General features: G+C 39.8%; 2 protein-coding genes across 6 annotated transcripts in view; one reads left to right on the forward strand and one right to left on the reverse strand.

Annotated features, from left to right (window-relative positions):
• Positions 1–2542, forward strand: part of BORCS5 (BLOC-1 related complex subunit 5) — a 127047-nt gene extending 124505 nt beyond the window's left edge. For both annotated transcript variants that reach the window (XR_009214720.1, XR_009214721.1), the window contains exon 5: positions 628–2542. The gene's annotated coding sequence lies outside the window, so the exon portion shown is untranslated. The remainder of the gene's footprint in view (positions 1–627) is intronic.
• The window catches only part of DUSP16 (dual specificity phosphatase 16), a 125036-nt gene that overhangs the window by 6273 nt on the left and 97984 nt on the right, over positions 1–20779 (reverse strand). For all 4 annotated transcript variants that reach the window (XM_032159649.2, XM_058443586.1, XM_032159651.2 and 1 more), the window contains 3 exons: positions 19867–20030; positions 6412–6571; positions 672–795 (listed from right to left, as the gene is read on the reverse strand). In XM_032159649.2, the coding sequence (XP_032015540.1) occupies positions 672–795; positions 6412–6571; positions 19867–20030 (448 nt within the window). The remainder of the gene's footprint in view (positions 1–671; positions 796–6411; positions 6572–19866; positions 20031–20779) is intronic.

The following is a 20779-nucleotide window of genomic DNA, read 5'->3' on the forward strand; positions in this document are numbered from 1 at the left end:
CTGTTTTCCAAACTTTGCAATTTGAGGGGAAAAAAAAATCCAACTGTTAAATCAGGCCTGCTCCATGAGTCTCTATATTTTTTATTCCTTATCAGATAAAAATGAACCATCTCTACCCAACAAGACATGCAGGGGAATCAGATTAATCAGAGACTGGAGGCAACCCAGTCAAAATCACACACACACAATCTGGCCGACTCTAGAATGTAGGAAATTTTACTGAAGAATGGAGTCTGACAGTTAATCTGGTTCATATTTGCATGTAATAGGCTTTTTCTTCCCAGCAATCCAAAGTTTGAAGCAGAATAGAGATTCTCCAGTGAGCATTCTATTAGCGCTTTCCCCCCTCATATGCAAATTAAAACAAAGGTACTTTTGCATTTAGGGAAAGCAATAAACTCATTTAACAGGATAGAGATCTCTGCTTGGATCTGTTGTTCCTTAAACATAAAAAGTGGCTGAGGATGATTTTGACACGTGAGGGCAGAATTAATGCTAAATAGTAAAACAGCATCTTTTCCAATCTTCACAAGCCCATTAAAAAATCCACAGTAACCTATAAAAAGTGTGACTAAAATAATCATGATCTGCTTTAGTTACCCATCCTCATAATTCTTTATGTTTCAGGTCAAATGAAAAGCCAATCACGGAAGACATTTTCCTGCCCTCACCTGTAAGCTTCATCTAAAGACATGTCCATCCTCTTCATGATGTAGGCGATAGCGATGGTGGCGGAGCGGGAGATCCCAGCTAAACAGTGCACTAGGACACATCCATTGGAGGCTTTTGCTTTCTCTGTATGAGTCAAATGCAAGAAAGGTCACTACTAACTATTTTGTTCAGCAGTGAATTCTTGTTTCCATTAACTTACTCAGTGTCTTCCACCTGAAAACCTCTACGCAAATCTCATCTGTATACATCATATTTATCCTTGCAATATTCTTTTGAGGAGGCAGGGGAAGATAATTCCCTCACCATTGACATGCAGGACAACTGGGGTCCAAAACTGTTAATAAGCAATTCATTAATAAGCAAGCTACTACTAACTCGGGTTTCCTGACTTATGTTAGTATTTTCCCCTAAGATATGGGTAATATTTAATATATTCCTGTTGTCTGACACTTCAGATTTTTCCCTGATTCCCGAAGTGATATAATTACATTTTTTAAAATTATTATTACTATTTTCAGACAGAGTCTTGCTGTGTCGCCCAGGCTGGAGTGCAGTGGTGCGATGTCGGCTCATTGCAATCTCCGCCTCCCGGATTCAAGTGATTCTCCTGCCTTAGCCTCCAGAGTAGCTGGGATTACAGGTGTGCACCACCATGCCTCGCTAATTTTTGTATTTTTAGTAGAGTCGGGGTTTCACCATGTTGGGCAGGCTGGTCTCTAACTCCTGGCCTCAAGTGATCCGTCCACCTCAGCCTCCCAAAGTGCTGGGATTACAGGAGTGAGCCACTGCCCGTGGCCTCCCTATTTTTCTTTAGGCAACTTTTCTGTATGTCATAAAATGGCTCAAATTTATTTACTGAGTTTTAGAAGAAAACCTTGTATATGCTATGAATCAGGTTTAGCAGGTCACTTTAATGAGATCCAAGAGAACTTTTATCCCTTCCTTGATACCCAGGAGTTATTGTCTTATTGCATTATCTCAATTCCCCACAACATGGTGGAAGGACTCATGGACACTTTGTTAGAAGCAAAGAACCAGGGAAATCCAAGCAGTGCTGCCATCTCTTACTGCTGAGGGGCTTAACAATATGTACATGTGGCAGGAGACGAGGTTACTCCACACAGCCTGGAAGCTACTAACATTCTGGCCAGTTCCATGACTGCCTCAATTCTAAATAATTACATGTGTGCTCAGTCATGAGGCTGAATTCTCTTCTTTTCATTCTTGGTAGACACTACCACAAGTCTACGGAACCTTGTGTTAAAATTCTTACGATTAACAGATATGCAAAGAATCTTGCTTTGGCAGCTGAATAATACAAAGCTATTCAATCTCACTGCCTATGCTATAAATATGTTTCTAGTAATATAAGTTTCTAGTGTAATGATTATTATATATAACATAATTATTCATCATATATAAAGCAACATAGAGGTTTTGGGTAGTATATGAATAATTAAGCAGCAAGCAGCTTCCCTTCTAGATAGGGAAACCAAACACAATAAAACAATAACAAATGAATACCAAGCAACACTCAAAGAATTGCATGCTATACAAGAACATATAAACTCGTGTACACAGTCTCATGCCTTCCTGTGCCTCCAGCATCCCCTTCCTTCTCAGCTATCGTTTACCCCACGTTACTCTCAGTGTTTCCTTCCCTTTCTGCCCTGCTGCTAAGAAGCTCAAAGCTAAGGTTTCTACTCAATTTCAATAAGTAGCAGCAATTCAGACTTTTTGTCAGTTACTGTACATTTCCTAGCCCCTTATTACTTGATTATTGCTCCTTTATCCCATTTTAATGTGTATGTTGTGAGAATATGTGTATCTTTTGGTTCTAACCTATTATTGAAAACTGCTTCAATGCTTACTGGAAGGAGTGTGGGTTTTTGTTTTTTAACTTTGACAATACTCTCTAATTTTAATAGTTATCTCAAAACCTAGATTATAAGGACCTAGAAGGATCTTGCTTGCTTCTAACAATCCCCCAAAAGATTTAACACTAGGCACATGGTAGGCATCCAGCTGATACTGGCTGATACATACTTTCAAAAGAGATTTTAATAAAAAAAGAAGGCTGGAAGGAAATGAAACAATGACAGTAACATGCGTTACGATGTTGAGGTTATAGGTTTCCTTTTCTCTGTTTTTCAAATTTTCTGCAATGTGCTTACAACTGTTTTTATAACCACAACTCTTTTGATGAGGTCTTTTAAAAATGAAAAAAACAAGTGATTATACTGGAGTTGAGGTTCATCAGCACGCATCTTGGGAGACATGAGCCCTAAACTGTGTCTTCAAGCAAAGGAATTAATACACACAAAACTGGCAGAGAGGAGAAGGGAAATGTGTGCAAGAAAGCCCTGCGGTGGGACTGAGCAAAGTGCTCATTCGAAAACAGCCTGCCTTGGAGAAGAAACCAGAGAGAAGGTTTCAAAGGTGGGAAGCAGGTGTTTGAGGGTGGTGGGAATGTTAGGCTAAGGGCTACATTTCTTTTTTCAGACAGGGTCTCTCTCTGTTCATCCAGGCTGGAGTGCCATGGTGCAAACATAGCTCACTGTAACCGTGAACTCTTAGGCTCAAGCGATCCTCCTGCCTCAGCCTCCCAGCTAGGACTACAGGTGCACACCACCATGCCTGGCTGATTTGTAAAAATTTGTAAAGACAGAATCTTGCTATGTTGACTAGGCTGGTGTCAAACTCCTGGCCTCAAGCAATCCTCTCGTCTCCGCTTCCCAAAGTGCTGTGATTACACATGCTGCACCTGGCCAAGGCTACCTTTTTAATGTAGAAAACTAAGAAGGCTCTTCAGGTTTCTGAATAAAGAACGAGAAGGCAATGATGATGAAAGCTGGAAACAAGCAGGTAGCCATTACCGCAATTAAGGCTAAAATTTAGGTTAAGAAAGGGGAGAGAGAACTGCAAATGAAACGGGCAAAGATGCAGTGAGGATGAGAAGTTACAAAAGCTAAAATGAAGGAAGTAATACTAAGAGGGGTTGCAGAGTCCAGCTCAAAGGACAGAAAAAAGGAGGAACTTCAGATAACAATTTTTAAAATATTAACAGCCAATTATGAGTCCGGTACTTTACAAGGTGTTCAATGCACATAACATTATCTATTTTACTTATTTTTATTTTCTCTTTTTGGTTTACTTTTTTTTTCATTTTACATTATCTATTTGAATCCTCACAATATCCCTATAAGGTAGGTATATTATCTTCAGTTTCCAGATCAAGAAACTGAAGTGCACAGAAGTTTGAAGTAACTTACTCAAATCACTTCACTAATATAACCACAGTAGGCAGGACTCAAATACAGTTTGCCTCCAAGATACATGGTCCTAATCACCTCCCTATGTTGTGTCCATGCAGTCACAAGTTTGGCATGAGAGAGCTGGAGCAAGAGCCCAGGAGACAGTGAAGAGGAAGCAAGAGGCTGTATACATAGCCAGCTGGGTTTGGGGGCACCTCATGAGTATCCCATAGCACAAACGGGCAAACCCTGTTACTGGCACATTAACTAAAAGACAAAACACATACCTGAGTCCTTCCAACCAACCCGGAGACTTACCAAAATCTAATCTAAATAACAACAACAACAAAGAAAAAGTCCCTATGAGCCTGTAAGTCATTAAGGGGGTACATCTTCAAATGACATCACTAACCATGGCTTAAAACCCCACAGAGGAGAGACTTAGCAATTGTAGTGAATATGGGCTGAATTCAAAAAGTGGCCTGGAGATTTTGCCTTGAATTACTTGGGTGGGATGAGGATGATGGCTCTAATAGAACCAAGCAAATGAAATACTGATAAGTATTTGCAGATATTACAAATAAATTATAATATGTATTTTGTGTGTATGTGTTTAACCAAGTTGCAAAGTAGTTAAAGTTATTTTGTATGAATGAAAGTGGCATGACGACCCCAATATCTCCCATGAAAGGAGAAAGTAAGTTGGGAGCAAAGTTATTCATATTCACTATTCTCTTCTAACTCTTTTCTACTAAACTTTGTCTCCTAAAGCCCACACATCGTCATGACTTAAGAAAATCATATTCTTCTAGATAGATTTTGAAATCTGATTTTTAGCTGAAATTAGAGCCAATGTCTCTGGATAAATGTGACGTGCAATTGGGAACATTAACCATAATTTTTTATTTTTTATTTTTTTGAGACAAAGTCTCACTCTGTTGCCAAGGCTGGAGTGCAATGGCGTGTTCTCGGCTCACTGCAACATCCACATCCCAGGTTCAACAGATTCTCCTGCCTCAGCCTCCCAAGTAGCTAGGATTACAGGTGCCTGCCACCACGCCCGACTAATTTTTATATTTTTAGTACAAATGTGTTGGCCAGGCTGTCGCAAACTCCAGCGACCTCAGGTGATCCCCCCATCTCGGCCTCCCAAAGTGCTGGGATTACAGGCGTAAGCCACTGTGCCCAGCCAATTGTTATTTTTTAAAGAGGCAAAACCTGAATGATTTGCTGAATGTTTTTTAGAAGTACAATGGGAGGGTGTGTGTTAACTTGTGGGGGTTTGTTTTTTTCGTTTTTTTTGAGATAGAGTCTCACTCTGTTGCCCAGGCTGGAGTGCAGTGGCACGATCTTGGCTCATTGCAACCTCCGCCTCCTGGATTCAAGCGATTCTCCTGCCTCAGCTTCCCAAGTAGCTGGGACTACAGGCATGTGCCACTACACCCAGCTAATTTTGTATTTTTAGTAGAGGTGGGGTTTCACTATATGTTGACCAGGCTGGTCTCGAACTCCTGACCTCAGGTGATCTGCCAGCCTCGGCCTCCCAAAGTGCTGGGATTACAGGCGTGACCCACTGCGCCCAGCCAATTCCACTTTTTTAAAATAACTGGATCTTTTATTTTTAATTATGGTAACCAATTCAGAGTATTTAATTATGGATTAGGGTGCTCAAACTTACGTAACTGGGGGAAAAAAATTCCTTACATGGAACATCAAGAGTCACACACTGTGCTGTGTTGCTCAGGAGCTAGCAGTGTTTCTCCTCTGCTCAGCCACTGTCCACTAAAGCCACATTCCAAATACACATCACCAAGTCACCACCAGCAGATCTGATCCTGTGGCACCAAAATGCCTCAACAGTACCCAGGGGCCAGAGAAGCTCCAGAACTGAACAGGCCCAGGAAGCAGAACAAAGTACGGCACAGATGAGATCCTGTCAAGACCACTGCCAGGAAAAGGATGAAATGAGAGTGTGTGTGTGTCGAAATTCTATCAGATCAAATAATACCTGAAATGATGCAGACCCCGGCTCAGAAACACTGACATAAAGACTTAAATGTAATGGGATTTGTTTTCACAAGATTTGACTTTTCTCTGTGAAAAACACAGCAACAAGGCAACAGGGAATATTACCAAAGTTTCCCAAAGGCTTGTATAGGACTTGAAAAAGTTGGGGGAAGAATTTAACCCTAAAAGCTTAACTGATTTTGAAACACTTGCAAATACATAATTACAGATCCTGTGAAGCTTAACCTTGGTGGTGTTAAATGTTAGCTAGAATGTCACAAGGCCAGTCCTTAGGGACAGTGTGACACACACGTCACCTTGACCACTAGATGAGTAAATTGCACCACGTGCTGTTTTCAGACTTTTGAAATCTCTGAAATAGGCTCCTTTTCTCTAAAGAAAAAAAGGGGGGCTTAGGGGGGCTCACCTACACGAGACGATCACCCACAGGACCTGTAGTATTATTTGAGCTACTTACCAATGAAATCTACTGATTTGTCCAACCATGGCAAAATTTTCTCACAAAAGCCGTCATTCACAGGCACACGCAGGAAATGAGACTCAGGGATAAAGTCAGGCTTTGGACAGGTATTGCTGGCATTTAACACATAACCAATCCCATTCTGCTGCATCAGCTCCTATGGAGAGAAAGAGCAGTTAAAGTGACTAATAATATAGTAAACATGATCATTCTGAAAGAGTGAAGTTTAATGCGATGATAAAAATGCCCAGTTTCCTTGAAATATAATTCATTCAGATCAGTGAAGTCCAAAAACCCAGCAAAATGACATCTAGAGACAAGTTTAAAGAAAAAAAAATTTAAGGACAACAAAGGCTATTTAAAACAGTATGCTTGAAGCCCACACATCATTTATATAGTCAAGTCTATTATCTTCATTACTAGAGAGAGAAGTGGAACAAAGAATACAAAAGAAAACAACAGTTTATATGATTTTAGAATATATGGACACACAACATTTTCTTCCCACACAGAACACGCTGGTTCTCTAAGATACAGTTCTAGTCATTCTTCTCACTCTAAATACTCTCTTTGAAGGCTGCACTTATTTCTATAGGCTTAATTACCAGTTCTACATGCTGATGGCATGTGTGTGTGTGTCTCCTCTTAAATTTCCAACCCGTATCTCCAACTACCTACTGGCTATCAGGATGTTCCACAGGCCCTTCACATTTAAACTGTCAGAAACTAAACATACTCTCTTTCTCCCTTTTCTGCCCCCAACTCCTGCCTCCTCTCTGTAATCCCCAAATTGGTTTAGGGTAATAACATAGACCCAGCCAGCTGAGCTTGAAAATAAAATGGGGCTCCTTTCTCTTCCCCATGACCCTCATCCAAATGGCTGCCAAATCCTTTTGGAATAACCTCTTCCATTGATCCTCTCCTCTCTATACCCATTCACTGCTCAGTAGCCACGATAACCAAAAAAGCCACGAGGAGCTCCTGAAGTTTGCAGTGGTTTTCTCTCCAAACCATGTTCTGAACAACTAGAGGAATCTTTGTTATGATTAACCCCAGGCTGGGTGCTTTATCCACATCCTTTTCATTTCCTTGAGTCTCATGTCCTGCTCCTGTCCCATATAGCACCCCCAATGTCAAATGTATACCCACCCTCTGTTCACACCGTTCCTGTGCTTAGAAGGCCCTGTCCTTCTTCCGGAAGACACTCTTTCCACTTTTCCTACTTCGTTTAACCTCATCTATGAACTCTTTCCCACTGATGCATAATTAACCATTCAGTTCTCTGTCCTTCCAAAGTACTTTGTTCACACCATTAATTAAGCACCTAGCATAGTGTGTTATCGTTAACAGATAATTCTCGTCTCCCGTTATGTAATGAAGTAGTGAATGAGATCTTGGACCGAGTCTTATTTTCACACCTTTAGCCCAGCTATAGAGTTGCACTCAAAACGAATCTGTTCAACTGACATCCATCCACCATTTAGCAGGCAAGCCCACACAAACCCGCTTCATTTAGTCATCCCCCTGCTGACTCTCAGGAGATGTTCCAGGCCTGGAATAATTATCTTAGTCTAAGCAATCTTGGTCATTTCTTCCTTCTCTTGGAATACTACCTTTTCTACAAATCTTTTCCAACTACCTGAAAGAAAATTGGCAATTTTCTTCCTATATTACCCTTCTGAAACATGCCAGTTCCCTAATCTCTTCATTTACTACATTTGGCACAATAAATGTACTTTATTTTACATAAAAGGTGAACAGCGGCCAGGTGAGGTGGCTCATGCCTGTAATCTCAGCACTTTGGGAGGCCGAGGCAGGCGGATCACCTGAGGTTGGGAGTTCGAAACCAGCCTGACCAACATGGAGAAACCCTGTCTCTACTAAAACTACAAAATTATCCAGGTGTGGTGGCGCATGTCTGTAATCCCAGCCACTCGGGAAGGTTGAGGCAGAAGAATCGCTTGAACTCAGAAGGCGGAGGTTGTGGTGAGCTGAGATCACGCCATTACACTCCAGCCTGGGCAACAAGAGCAAAACTCCGTCTCAAACAAACACACAAACAAAAAAGTGGACAGCATAAATCCAGACTGTGTATGCAACCATCTCTTATCTCTGAGATGACAATGTCAATAAACAGCTTTTGGAACTAGGTGGATTTCTTAGATTGGCCAACACCCTTCAGCTATGCCAGAGCCCAAGTCTTCTGATGGTCTCATGCTTCTGTTAGGTTAACAATCAGGCTACGTAGATCTTAATGGTATTTACTACAACCTTTAAACTTTTGTGCATGTAGCAAAGGTTACATTTGTTTTTCTATGTGTGAACCCAAGCTGTTTATCTAGTACTATCTGATCAACAACAGGGTGTAGAAACTGATTCAAGATCACCCATGTAAGAACAGAAGTGGGTCACTGGAGTTAAATCAGCCTTTGAGGACTTTCTCACCAATAGTCCTTTCCACCAATGGTACTACATTTTTCTCCTTTCCACCAATGGTACTACAGATGTGTTAAATTAAAAGTAAAGGAATTAGTAATATCCCTATCCACTCAATTCAATAATGAAGATATTACAGAAGTTTCTGAGAAATGAGGTGACTCTAATAGTGTTATATACTGTACACAATCAAAAGACAACAGGAAATTCTAAGAGAAAACACGTTGCAAGTCAATAAGGACTGTCAAAATTGATTTTCCATAGAAAATACAACGATGTACACTTCTGACAAGTAACCTTAATAGCCTACATTTTAAAGAAATGACAACCTATATTGTCAAAACATATTTATTGAGCACCTTTGTTAGAGACCTATTAATTATACAATGACACATAGTACTGATTAAGAAAATGATATCTAACATTTAATGAATGCCTACAATGTGCCAGGTACTGTATTAAGCATTTAAATGGACTGTCTCATTTAATTCTTACAACCACCCTTTGATGTGGGTTCAATTATTGACCTCCTGGGGTAAGTGATCCACCTGCCTCAGACTCCTGAGGAGCTGGAACTACAAGCATGTGCCACTGCTGCCCGCAAATTTTTAAACATTTTTTTGTAGAGACATGGTCTCGCTATATAATATAGCCCAGGCTGCTCTCAAATTTACAGCCTCAAGCGATCCTCCTACGTTGGCCTCCCAAAGTGCTTGGATTAGAGGCATGAGCTACTATATGCAGCTAGTAAAATATTTTAAATGCAAAATGGACTGAGAAAAAATTAAATAATTTCAATGGCTTTATTTATAAAATTTTTAGCTTAAAAGATCTATTGATTAAATCTACTATCCAGATGCTACCTGAAAATTTTTTTGGAATAATAAGATGGGACTTGATAAATAAAACAAGCACAATTTTTAAAACAAACCAAAAAAAAAAACCCTTAAATGCCAAATATATTTTGGCTACTAAATTAAATATCATAAATAAGTGCCTTCTCATCTGGATTGGTAGTCAGTGGGAAAAGTCAGTTAAGGGGGGCAGTCATTAAAAATGATACATACATACTCGAAACATTATTTTAACTTAAATAAATGTACATGAATACACTGATTTCTGATGCAGGACCACAACTTTTTCTTTTCTAGGTTAGCTCACTGGAGTTCGTAAGCAAATCACACCTAAATGCATCTACCACTTATAGCTTTCATTTTTTAAAGAAGAACAGGAACTTGTAAAACACTATCAGTGCCAAAGCCTTCTAGATTAAAACTGTCCCCCAAATACTTTACAGCTCCCTTATTCCCACCTAATTTGACATATATATATATATATATATGTCTTTCCTGACTTAGGTCACAGAAAAGCATCTCTTCCTTCACATTTCATTGGTATATGTCCTATTTTAATTAACATACATAATTATAATAAGTCCAGTGGCCCAAACAAGTTCAAGAACAAACACAACTGATTCTTGGTAAGTATACTATTCAAATGGGGGAGCAGACGTGCTACAGCAAAGAGCCTACTCATGCAGCAGGCATTCACCTGCCAAAGATGTGGGCAAGAGATGTCGTGGAATCTCTGGAGTCGGTTAACAAAGTTTCTAAAGTTTCATGTAAGTGTTGTTAGTTTGCTCTCTTGAATTTTTTTTTATTTTTTATTTATTTATTTTTTTTACAAACTTGAATACAAATAGCTGGGAGGGGATCTTAATTTTTGTTGGTGTTTTTAAGAGACAGGGTCCCACCATGTTGTCCAGGCTAACCTCAAACTCCTGGATTCGAGTGATCCTCCCATCTCAGCCTCCCGAGTAGCTGGGATTACAGGCATGTGCCACCATACCTGACTCATGTTATTGTTTGTAATGGTGAAACAGATGGAACTATAATTACGAAGAATGAGTCTGATTCTTTTGTGGAATAAGGATTGCTTTTATTTATAGATACGTGTCAATGACTTCTTACTAAATTATAAAAAGATATTTACATAATTCATTCAGTTTAGTTTCAGCATGTTGTATAAAACGTACACAACTGAATATTTACTCTGCCCTATAATTAAACATCGTAATCTTTAAGCTTCTAGAGAGCAATCACCATATGCTATTAAATATTTAGCTCAACTTTGTGCTAAGTCTGCAAATACACACTTTCTGCTGATTAGATAATCCTTCTTCACTGGCTTCAAAGATCCTTCCAACACCTTGGCCTCACAGTTCTTTGAGCTCCTCATCTTGGCCTCTCACTCTCATGAGATCTAGCCTGGTCTCTGTCATTACCAATCACCACAAACCCTCCATAATCTTGGTTTCATGCACCCTACTCTTGGACGACTCTTCCACTTTCCAGCTCACTCTCTCTTGTACTACACTACACCCAGAATCTGTAAACCCCTGCAGGAGGACCTACAGTCTAATGATCTACCAATTTTCTCTGTCCTTCATCCCCATGATGTCTGTCTGCCTTCCTTGCCCAACGTAAATTCTATAATCAGTTATTACAATCACTCCTTTCCTTTTACCCCAACTTCCTCTGCCCTCATGAATTGTTCGTACTCACTTGGCAAGATTACAACCTTAGTTAAATCTAATTCTCCACCTAGTCAGCACTGCCCATGCCACTGAGCATGACCAGAGAAAAACTCCACAATGCTACCTGATCTCCCTTGCAATTCACGTTCCTCAGCAATCACTGTACTTCCCCAGTCCATTCACTTTTTCTCTTTCCTATATGCCATTCTATCCGTTTCCCTTTTTCTTCAAACTCCCTGTATGTCCCCACTCATCCTCACTCACAGCTGAAAAATGACCTTGCTTCCTACTACAATGGAAACATCGAAACAGTCAGAGGCAAATTTTGATAGACTTCCATCACCACATTTACCCATCTCCCAGCAAATGCACCTAGATACTATGCCTTCCCACCTGTTGTTCTGGATGAACTGTCCACACTCGTAAGGCCAATCCCTCTGCTTCCTAAATAAATCCATCCCCTCTTGCTCAACAACATAGCTTTGTGATTCTCCTTTCTCCTACATCAATTTTCCACTGTACAGGATCATTCTTCCTACCTGCAATCAAACAAACCATTATTTCTCCCACCTTAAAAATATCTCCTCTCAGCTTCGCTTCTCCCTCCAGCCATTACCCCATATCTTTGTTCCTTGAAATTCCTTGAAAGAACCCCTTCTACTTTGTATCTCCAACTCCACTCCTCCTCTTATCTCCTGAACCCACTCCATTTAGGCTTTCATCCCCAACACTCTACCAAAACTGCTCGATGATCACCAGCGATAGTCATGTTGCTAAATCCAATGACCAATTCTCAGTCTTCATCTTTCTTGACCTAAAGTACTACTTGGCACACTTGACTGCTCCTTCCTCCTGGAAAATACGTTGTTTATTTGCCTCCCTGATTACTTGATTTCCTTCCTTCCTCATTACTTCTCAATATTCTTTGTTGGGTCATTCTCAACTCCCCAGACTCTCAGGGTGGGACTGCTCATGGCTCAATCCTTTTCTCATCTATATTTTGCCTCTTAGTAATTATCTGATCCTCTCTTGTGACATCAAGTACTGTCTGTATGTTAATGACTCCCACCTTTATACCTCCTCCTTCAGGGATCCCCCTGCCCCATTCATACATCCATCTGTCTACTCAACATCTCCACTTGGAAGTATAACAGGCATTTTGAACTCAGCATGTCCAGAACTGACTCCTGCTCTTCCTACAGACTCCATCTCAGTTAATGGCAACTGCATCGCCCAGTCTCCTTGACGCCTCACTTTTTCACACACCCCTACCATCCAATCCTATTGGCTATACCTTCAACATAGACCCCAAATCTCTCCCTTACTGCCACCTTGACTCCAACACATTACCATGGAGCCTCCTAACCGGCCTTCCTGCTTCCATCCAGTAGGAAATTCAGCCTATTTTCAACACAGAAGCTAAAGCGATCCTAACAATGTACGTCAGATTATGTTGCTCCTCTGCGTGGAATCTTCCAATGACTCCCTCTGAACTCTTTTTCTCAGAGTAAAAGCTCCCATCTTTACAAGGCCTAGCTAGAAGTCTTGCATTGTCTGGATCTGCTCCCATGACCTCTCTGACGACACTCTCCCACGCTCACTCTGCTCCAGCCACACTGGCCTCGCTCTTCCTTTAGCATATACCACATGTGCTTTGCCTTGGTGGCTTCTTCTGCCTGTATGCTCTTCTTCCAGATATTCAAATGGCTCACTCTTTGACCTCCTTCGAGTGTTTGTTCAAATGCCTCTATCTCAATGAGGCCTACTTTGATCACCCATTTAATTACAACCCACACCTCACAGGTATTCCCCGCCCCTCTTACCCTGTTTTCTTCATAGCACTCATACTGTACTATACTATGTAATTTACCTATTTATTATGCTTCCTATCAAGTTTCTTTCTCCTAGGATGTAAGCTAATGAAAGCAGAGATTGTTGTCTCATTTACTAGTGTACCCCCAGCACCTAGAACACTATTTGGCACGTGGTAGAAGCTCAATAAACATTTGTTGGGTGAATACATGAATGAACCCTTATCCCTGAAGATGACTAAAATCAGTATCTAGTAACTGGTTTATTAGCATCTTCTAATGAGAAACCTTCATATATGTTCCTCGTACATTTTCATTTTACAAGTCACTGTAAAATATCATTAACTTACATTCCATTCATTTCATAATTTAAAAAAGACTATTTTTCCTGGGTTGAAAATTTTAGATTCTCAAATTCATTAAGAGAAGGTTTTCTGAGTAAATTAACAGAAGGTGTGTTTACTTAATTTTTAAGGACATGTACATTTCATACAAGTTGCACTGGTTACAAATTAGGATGTAACTATTTATTCTGAAAAATAATCACCAAGGGCTTACTATGCATCAAGGTACTCTGGGGCATAAAAAAGCAAGTGTCCTCACTGAGGGATGAATAGTCTACTAGCAAATGTAAGACAGTTGCATGAATAATGATGATACAAAGAGGTATCCGATGAATATAATGTAGCAGGATAAACAAAATGGCATTGGAAAACAGGAGTAAAACCAAAGGGAAGGATTCTGAGAAGACTATTTATAATGGGAACTAAAATTGTCAGCTGAAGCTCAGATGGTGGTGGAGGCATTCCAGATGGAATATAGAAAATGAATGAAGACCAAGGACAGGGCAGAAATATCTGGGGTGCACTCACTAGGCGAGTGTGTCCAGACATTGAAAGAAGATGAGCAGAGGAAGAGAACAGGAGAGGTAAGCACTAAAAAGGTGGTATTAGGTCCTAGAGGGTCTTAAATAATCAAGCTAAAGAGTTTTACTGCCAAGCTACAGAACTTTATCAAATGCCATACTGAGAAGACTGATCGATTTATTAAAGCAAACTCCTAAAGGATCTCTTCTTGGAAACAATTCATTAGTGGTTAGTGTGGAATCTCAGTGTGGCATGGAATAAAGTAAAGTACATGGGTAATGGCCCCAGAAAAACCAGAGCACAGCCCAGCGCATTACCACTCATCGCATGGGTGATCTTGGGAAGGTTACCTAACCTCCGGTAGCTTTAATCTCCTCACCTGTAAAATAGGGTTAATGGTGTGTATTTTGTAAAGCCAGTATGAGGATAATAAAGTGCCTGACACATAATATAGAGTCTCCTAAAATGTTAGTTCTCTTATTTTATCTTGTTGTAAAAATTGCTTGTAAATTGTATGGTATGTGAATTATATCTCAGTAAAGCCATTACAAAAAAAAAAAAAAAAAAGCCCATGTGTATTATTCACTAATCCAAACTGTCCTTTCTCCTAATTGGTGTTAAGTAGGGAAATTACATTGAATACAGCAGGCGAGGTTCATCTGCAACGTGGAAGACATAACCCCCCTAAGGATTTAAAAAATTGATTCTAGTTTCAACACAGAGTTGAGTAAACTTTCAAAGATGATTATCTGTAAATCAAGAAAAATTTAATTTTATTATTATGATTTCCATTCACAACGTTTCTCCCTTTAAAACTTTCCTAACCCTGAAATAAACTTAGTTGGACTAAATTTAATTTTAAGAAATAAAATTAGACTAATTTCTAAATATGAGTTCTATGATCTGTTGATGCAGACTGTGAAGTAATACAGAGAGAACAGATTAATATATGGCCTTAATGAAACCGCTCTGTTTGGTCAAATTCTCTATGTTCAGTGAGGCTGAGGACAGAGATCTCATTAAATAACCACAGGCATTGCAATTCTAGATAAAAGAATTGTAATTTTTCTTTCTGAAGTCAATTCCATGACTAATTTTGCATTTGCCCATCCATTTGCCTTCAAAGCTGGCCTCAAGTCCTACTTAACTCCATCAAGCCTTCCTCAAATGACAAAACGCACTGTATCTACTACTCACCCTAGTATGCTGCATAGTCTACCCTAAGATGACAATGACGAGTGTCCCTATAAACCAGGAACGGTGCTTGGCATATGCCATTTCATTTGAATGTTACATAAACACCAGGAGGCCGGAGTTATTATGGCGTGTAGGTAAAGAGACTGAGATACAGTAACAGCTAAAGTGATATGGCTGGTAAGGTGGAGAACTGGGATGCAAAACTGTCCACCCCCAAAGCTGGCTCTCAGCCATCATGCCGTGCTGCCTCCGCATTGGGAGGGACACTGTAGTCACCTTGTCATGTGGATTGTTGTTTAACGAATAGGTCTTGTCTAACCAACCAACTTGAACACTGTGTGGTGTTCTACATACAGTGACATAATAGACATTGAAGAAATATTTTATTGATAATTTTGACAGGCTTTTATGTTCCTAGATCATATATTTCCACTGGAAACTCTGAAAGCATTTTTAGCCTATATTGTGTTTAGGCTATTTGTTGCCTAACTCTTCTAAGAAAACAACAGAGAAAGTAGCAGTCAGTCTTCCTACCGCATACCAGGCAGAACAATAAGAAAGCCTAGGAAAACCAATTTTGCATGTTAAGAGGCTGAAATAAGAAGCTACACAAAAAATGTTGACAGCAGATTATTTAAATGAGGAAGGAGCGGGCAGCAGAGCTCCTTTAGAAAAGCTGCTGCAGTGGTTCACCTCAGATACAGTTCTGCTTAATAACTACTCCCAATAGGTAAGTCCGTCATACACTGCATATATTTAAATGTGAACAAAATTCTGCATTTGAAATTGTAACTGATAAGAGAGAAAAGCAATCAAGAACTTGTTGTCTTTCACAGAGTAACCGGAGATTCCTTCTCAAATCCCACTCATTTCAAATGTGAACTAGGCATCAGCAGATGACTTTTATTTAGTACAATAAGCCGCTCCCATTTCAGCTCTAGTACAAAGACTAGAGGATGAAAGAACACACTCTGAGAAACAAAAGTACAGTTGTGAGGGAAAAGGAAAATAAAAGTATGTTTTTGGTACCAATGACTTCTTATGGTCTTCTACAAAAGAACCATGTCTTTAAAACATCAGTAAAAATTAATACATGCTGAGACCTCTACTGTCCAATAAGGTGGCCACAAGCCACACATGGCTACTGAGCACCTGAAATGTGACGACTCCAAATTGAGACGTGCTGTAAGTATAAAATAGGCACCAGATTTTAAAGACTCGGTACAAAAAGAGAACGTGAAATATCTCAGTAATTTTGTATACTGATTGCATGTTGAAATATTATTTTAGATATACCAGGTTAAATATGTTATTTTTAAACATTAAAATTAATTTTACCTGTTTCTTTACTTTTAAAGGCCACTGGAAAAATTTAAATTATGTATGTGACTTGCATTATATTTCTACTGGACAGTACTGGTATGGATGATGTTGCAGAAAAAACAGGGAAAGAAATTCTCAATTGTGACTCAATAGACTTAAGATTTGTCAGTCCTTCATAACAGCCTGCTATAGAGAATTCCTTTTTCCAGAAGATAGGCATTTTTGGTGTAATATAAGCATGGGACCTAAAATTACAGCAGCCTGGATCTACATTTGATCTGTGCCACTGACCAGCTCTGAAGCCAATGACATCATCTTGGGTAAGTGACTTAGCTCAGGGCAAATGTATCTCCTAATCCTATTATGAGGGTTAAATGCAATAATATAAAAAGCTCAGCCTTTTAAATGGGAAACATTATGATCTTCCCAAGAACATTTCTGTGACATGCTTTTAACATATTTTGGTGGCACTTCATTTAAAAAAAAAAAAAAAAGACTAATAGGCCAGGTGCGGTGGCTCACGCCTGTAATCCCAGCACTTTGGGAGGCTGAGGCGGGCAGATCATGAGGTCAGGAGATCAAGACCCCGTCTCTATTAAAAATACAAAAATTAGCCAGGCGTGGTGGCGTGCGCCTGTAGTCCCAGCTACTCGGGAGGCTGAGGCAGGAGAATTGCTTGAACATAGGAGGGGGAGGTTGCAGTAAGCCGAGATCACGCCACTGCACTCCAGCCTGGTGACAGGGTGAGACTCCATCTCAAAGAAACAAAACAAAACAAAACATTAATAATATTAGTGGTCTTGTGGTTACTGTTTGTAAAGACTACAAACTTCTGAATTTTAATAAAAAGAACTGTACTGCTAGGGAAGATTATAAAATTTTCATCTTTGGAGATCTTTAGGAAAAAAAAGAAGCATATTATTTCTCTTGGAAAGTATAAGTCAGGAAGTTCAGCAGGATGATAGGTTAGTTAATACTATTTGTAAAAAAGAGGCAAATCTAGCTCTAAAACTCAACTGGATGATGTTGGGGAATTCATGTAACATTTTTGGAATACTGATTTCCTCATTTATCAAATGCTGGTGGCTGACTAAATAATCTCTGAAATCCCCTTCAACGCTAAGGCTCTTGTCGACAACGAACCTGGAGGTCAAACATACATTTCTTTATTTTTTATTATTTATTTACTTATTTATTTTTTGAGACAGGGCTTTGCTCTGTCACCCAGGCTTGAGTACACTGGCACAATCTGGACTCAGTGCAGCCTCTGCCTCCCAAACTCAAGCGATCCTCCCACCTCAGCCTCCCAAGTAGCTGCAACTACAGGCTAGGGCCACAAAGCCTGGCTAATTTGTGTAATTTTTGTAGAGACCTGGTTTTGCCACGTTGCCCAGGTTGTTCTCAAACTCCTGAGCTCAAGTGATCTGCCCACCTGACCCTTCCAAGGTGCTAGAATTCCAAAGTGTGTGAGCCACAAATATAAATTTATAGCTTTCAAAGCTTTCCAGCCTAATAGTTTATTCTTATTTCTCACCATCCTTGCAGAATAAAAAGTCTATACATCTATTTTAGGGGTGCTTCCTGACAAGCCTTCTATAATAACTCCTTGCCCAAGGTGTTGTCCTATAAACTTCCACAAACCCATTCTCCCCGCTACAAATATTTCCTCTCAATACATCTACTTACGTATCCTGCTTAGTGCTGTATATGTTTAGAAGCCAGAGTTAAAAAGAGAAAACTACTAATTTTCCCATCCTCAACTCCAAATTCTGGTTTAACTGCTCTCACCTTTTTTTAACCAACATATTTGTTAAATCTGAAAAAGGTATATAGCAAAATGAATGTGTCATTTAACTGTGTGTCAAAAGTAACAAAAACGATCTGTAAAACAATTACTTGTGAAATGACCTGCTGATGGCTGGTTTAGGTTTACCAGGATTAAACAGGATTCTTAACTAGGAATTTTATTTTCTGATCTGAGGATTAAATAAACCATCTCCAGCTTTGCCCTAGGAATGCATGGGACTTTAAGAAATTAATTTTGCTTTCTGTAACATAGCCTGCTTATCACTAAAAAGAATTAATAATAACTACATGCTCAAAGGCATCGTGATCCCACCAGAAAGGCTCGGTACAAGCATGAGCTATTAAATCTCAAATCGGCAGATCTCACAGTAAAAGCAGACATATTAACAACACAGTGTTGAGGCAAAATTTTGAAGAGGCAGGAGTTTTAAACACACACACACTTACAAAAGAATGCCTTATTGCTACCCAATGACCTGATGATAGGGTATTTTTCTTCCTCCTAGAAAGCCTTGCCTTCCAGGTGCTAAAGAAAGCCAGTCTGGAAGCTTATTTTACAACCAGCCCAATTCGTCTAGTCACTCACGGAGAAAGTGTTAAGGGGTACTTCCCTTTGTATAGGAAAGTAGGAAAATAGCACTTGTAAATCACCAATAGTTGAATTAAGATATGTGACTTTTTCAATTCGTCGTGATGTAAATTAAGAGATTTTAGAAAAAAATCACTTTTCCACACAGTAAGAGCACTGTTTTGTAGCATTACTAATTAAGAGCATACAAGCTGTGGAGTCAGATTATAGTTCTATTGCTGTTCTGCTTGTACCATTATATACAAAGGCCTCACTCAATCCAATGTGTTCCTCCATTAGTGCATGCTTTGTCCAGTAGGGCCTGTGTCTTTTTCATCAATAATCCATGCTCTTCCCTCTTCTTTCTCAATCAAACTCCTCCAAAGAGCTTTAGCCCAGGGAAGCTGGCAGTGCATAGTTTCAGCCTTTGTCCTCACCATCTTTTTAACACCTTTCCCTAACCCCCAGCCAGCAGTCATCATGAGGACCTTCCTCAATCCAAGCCCAACCTGCATCCCTTTCTAGTGCGTTGCAATAAATAAATACATTTCTAAATGTGTGATAATCCAGGAAGTATCAGCCTGAGTGTGCCCAATTATTATAATAGATCGATTAATGCCCTAAGAATATAAGGCTGAACTTCTGAAAAATCCTGTCCTATTTCAGTTCTCTTGGACCTATTAAGAACAAGTAACATGACGATAGTTTAGGTTTCCTGTGGCAAAAAGTAACATCAAACAAATTAACACTCCAAGAGATGATGCAACTGTTACCTGGGGAGCACACTGAGAATGGCATAGCAGCTCCTTTCTGAGATTGGGGTGTGTTTCCAATGACATAATGGGTAACTGCTGTTTCTCCAGCTAACAATATAAACCCGGCAATTAAGGATATTTTCAAAGCACCCACCTTGTTGAGGACATCTCGCTGGCAGCCAAGATAAAGATTGGGAAGAATTCGGGTTGGCCCAATGTTGGCAACAGGTAAGCAAGGCTGAGAAATGCAGGTAGGGACTAGAGTGGATTTTCCTTCACAGAGGCCAGGGAAACAACGAGAGAACTCAGCAAACCCACCTAAGAATAAACATTATAAAATTATAAAAAATTATGCCACGCACAAAATAAAAACCAGCTTTCTGTGAACTGCTCAAACAGTTTAAAACATAAAAATTGAACCCACGGATCCAAGTGGATATCACTGCACACCTATTCCTGGCTACAGCTGCTGATGCTAAGACTGAAGCATAATCCAGCACTAGGCTTGGCCTATAATGCTACCATGGGGATAGGCAAGTCCTGAAGGCACTTATAATGAATGACTCCTCTCTCTCAGACATTCTCTTCATCTTCACATACTCTACAACATTTGCTCCCCACTCCCCATGGAAATGTCTTTTGTGGAACATAAAGAGGATTTAAAGTTAGTAGCAAGTAACCAAGCCAATAATTCACAGAAGCAAAATGGGGATATAAGAAATGAAAACTGAGGCTGAATACAACTTCTTCAAAGTAAAATTGATCGAGTCAAAAATTTTCTACAACTAACTTTAAATCTTCCTACCATACAAATTTTTTATTGCAAAGGTATCACAAGCATACTCCCACCTACAAATATTCTATCAAGTTCTGGGGATTCCCTGGGCAGTTAGTCAAGGTCTCCATAATTACCACTGACGTCCGGAGAGCTCCTGTTCATCTCAGCAAGCACTATAAATGCTTGTAATCCCAGCACTTTGGGAGGCCGAGGCGGGCGGATCACGAGGTCAGGAGATCGAGACCACGGTGAAACCCCGTCTCTACTAAAAATACAAAAAATTAGCTGG

The sequence above is a fragment of the Hylobates moloch genome, unplaced genomic scaffold (assembly GCF_009828535.3).
Source record: "Hylobates moloch isolate HMO894 unplaced genomic scaffold, HMol_V3 SCAFFOLD_8, whole genome shotgun sequence".
NCBI lineage: Eukaryota > Metazoa > Chordata > Mammalia > Primates > Hylobatidae > Hylobates > Hylobates moloch.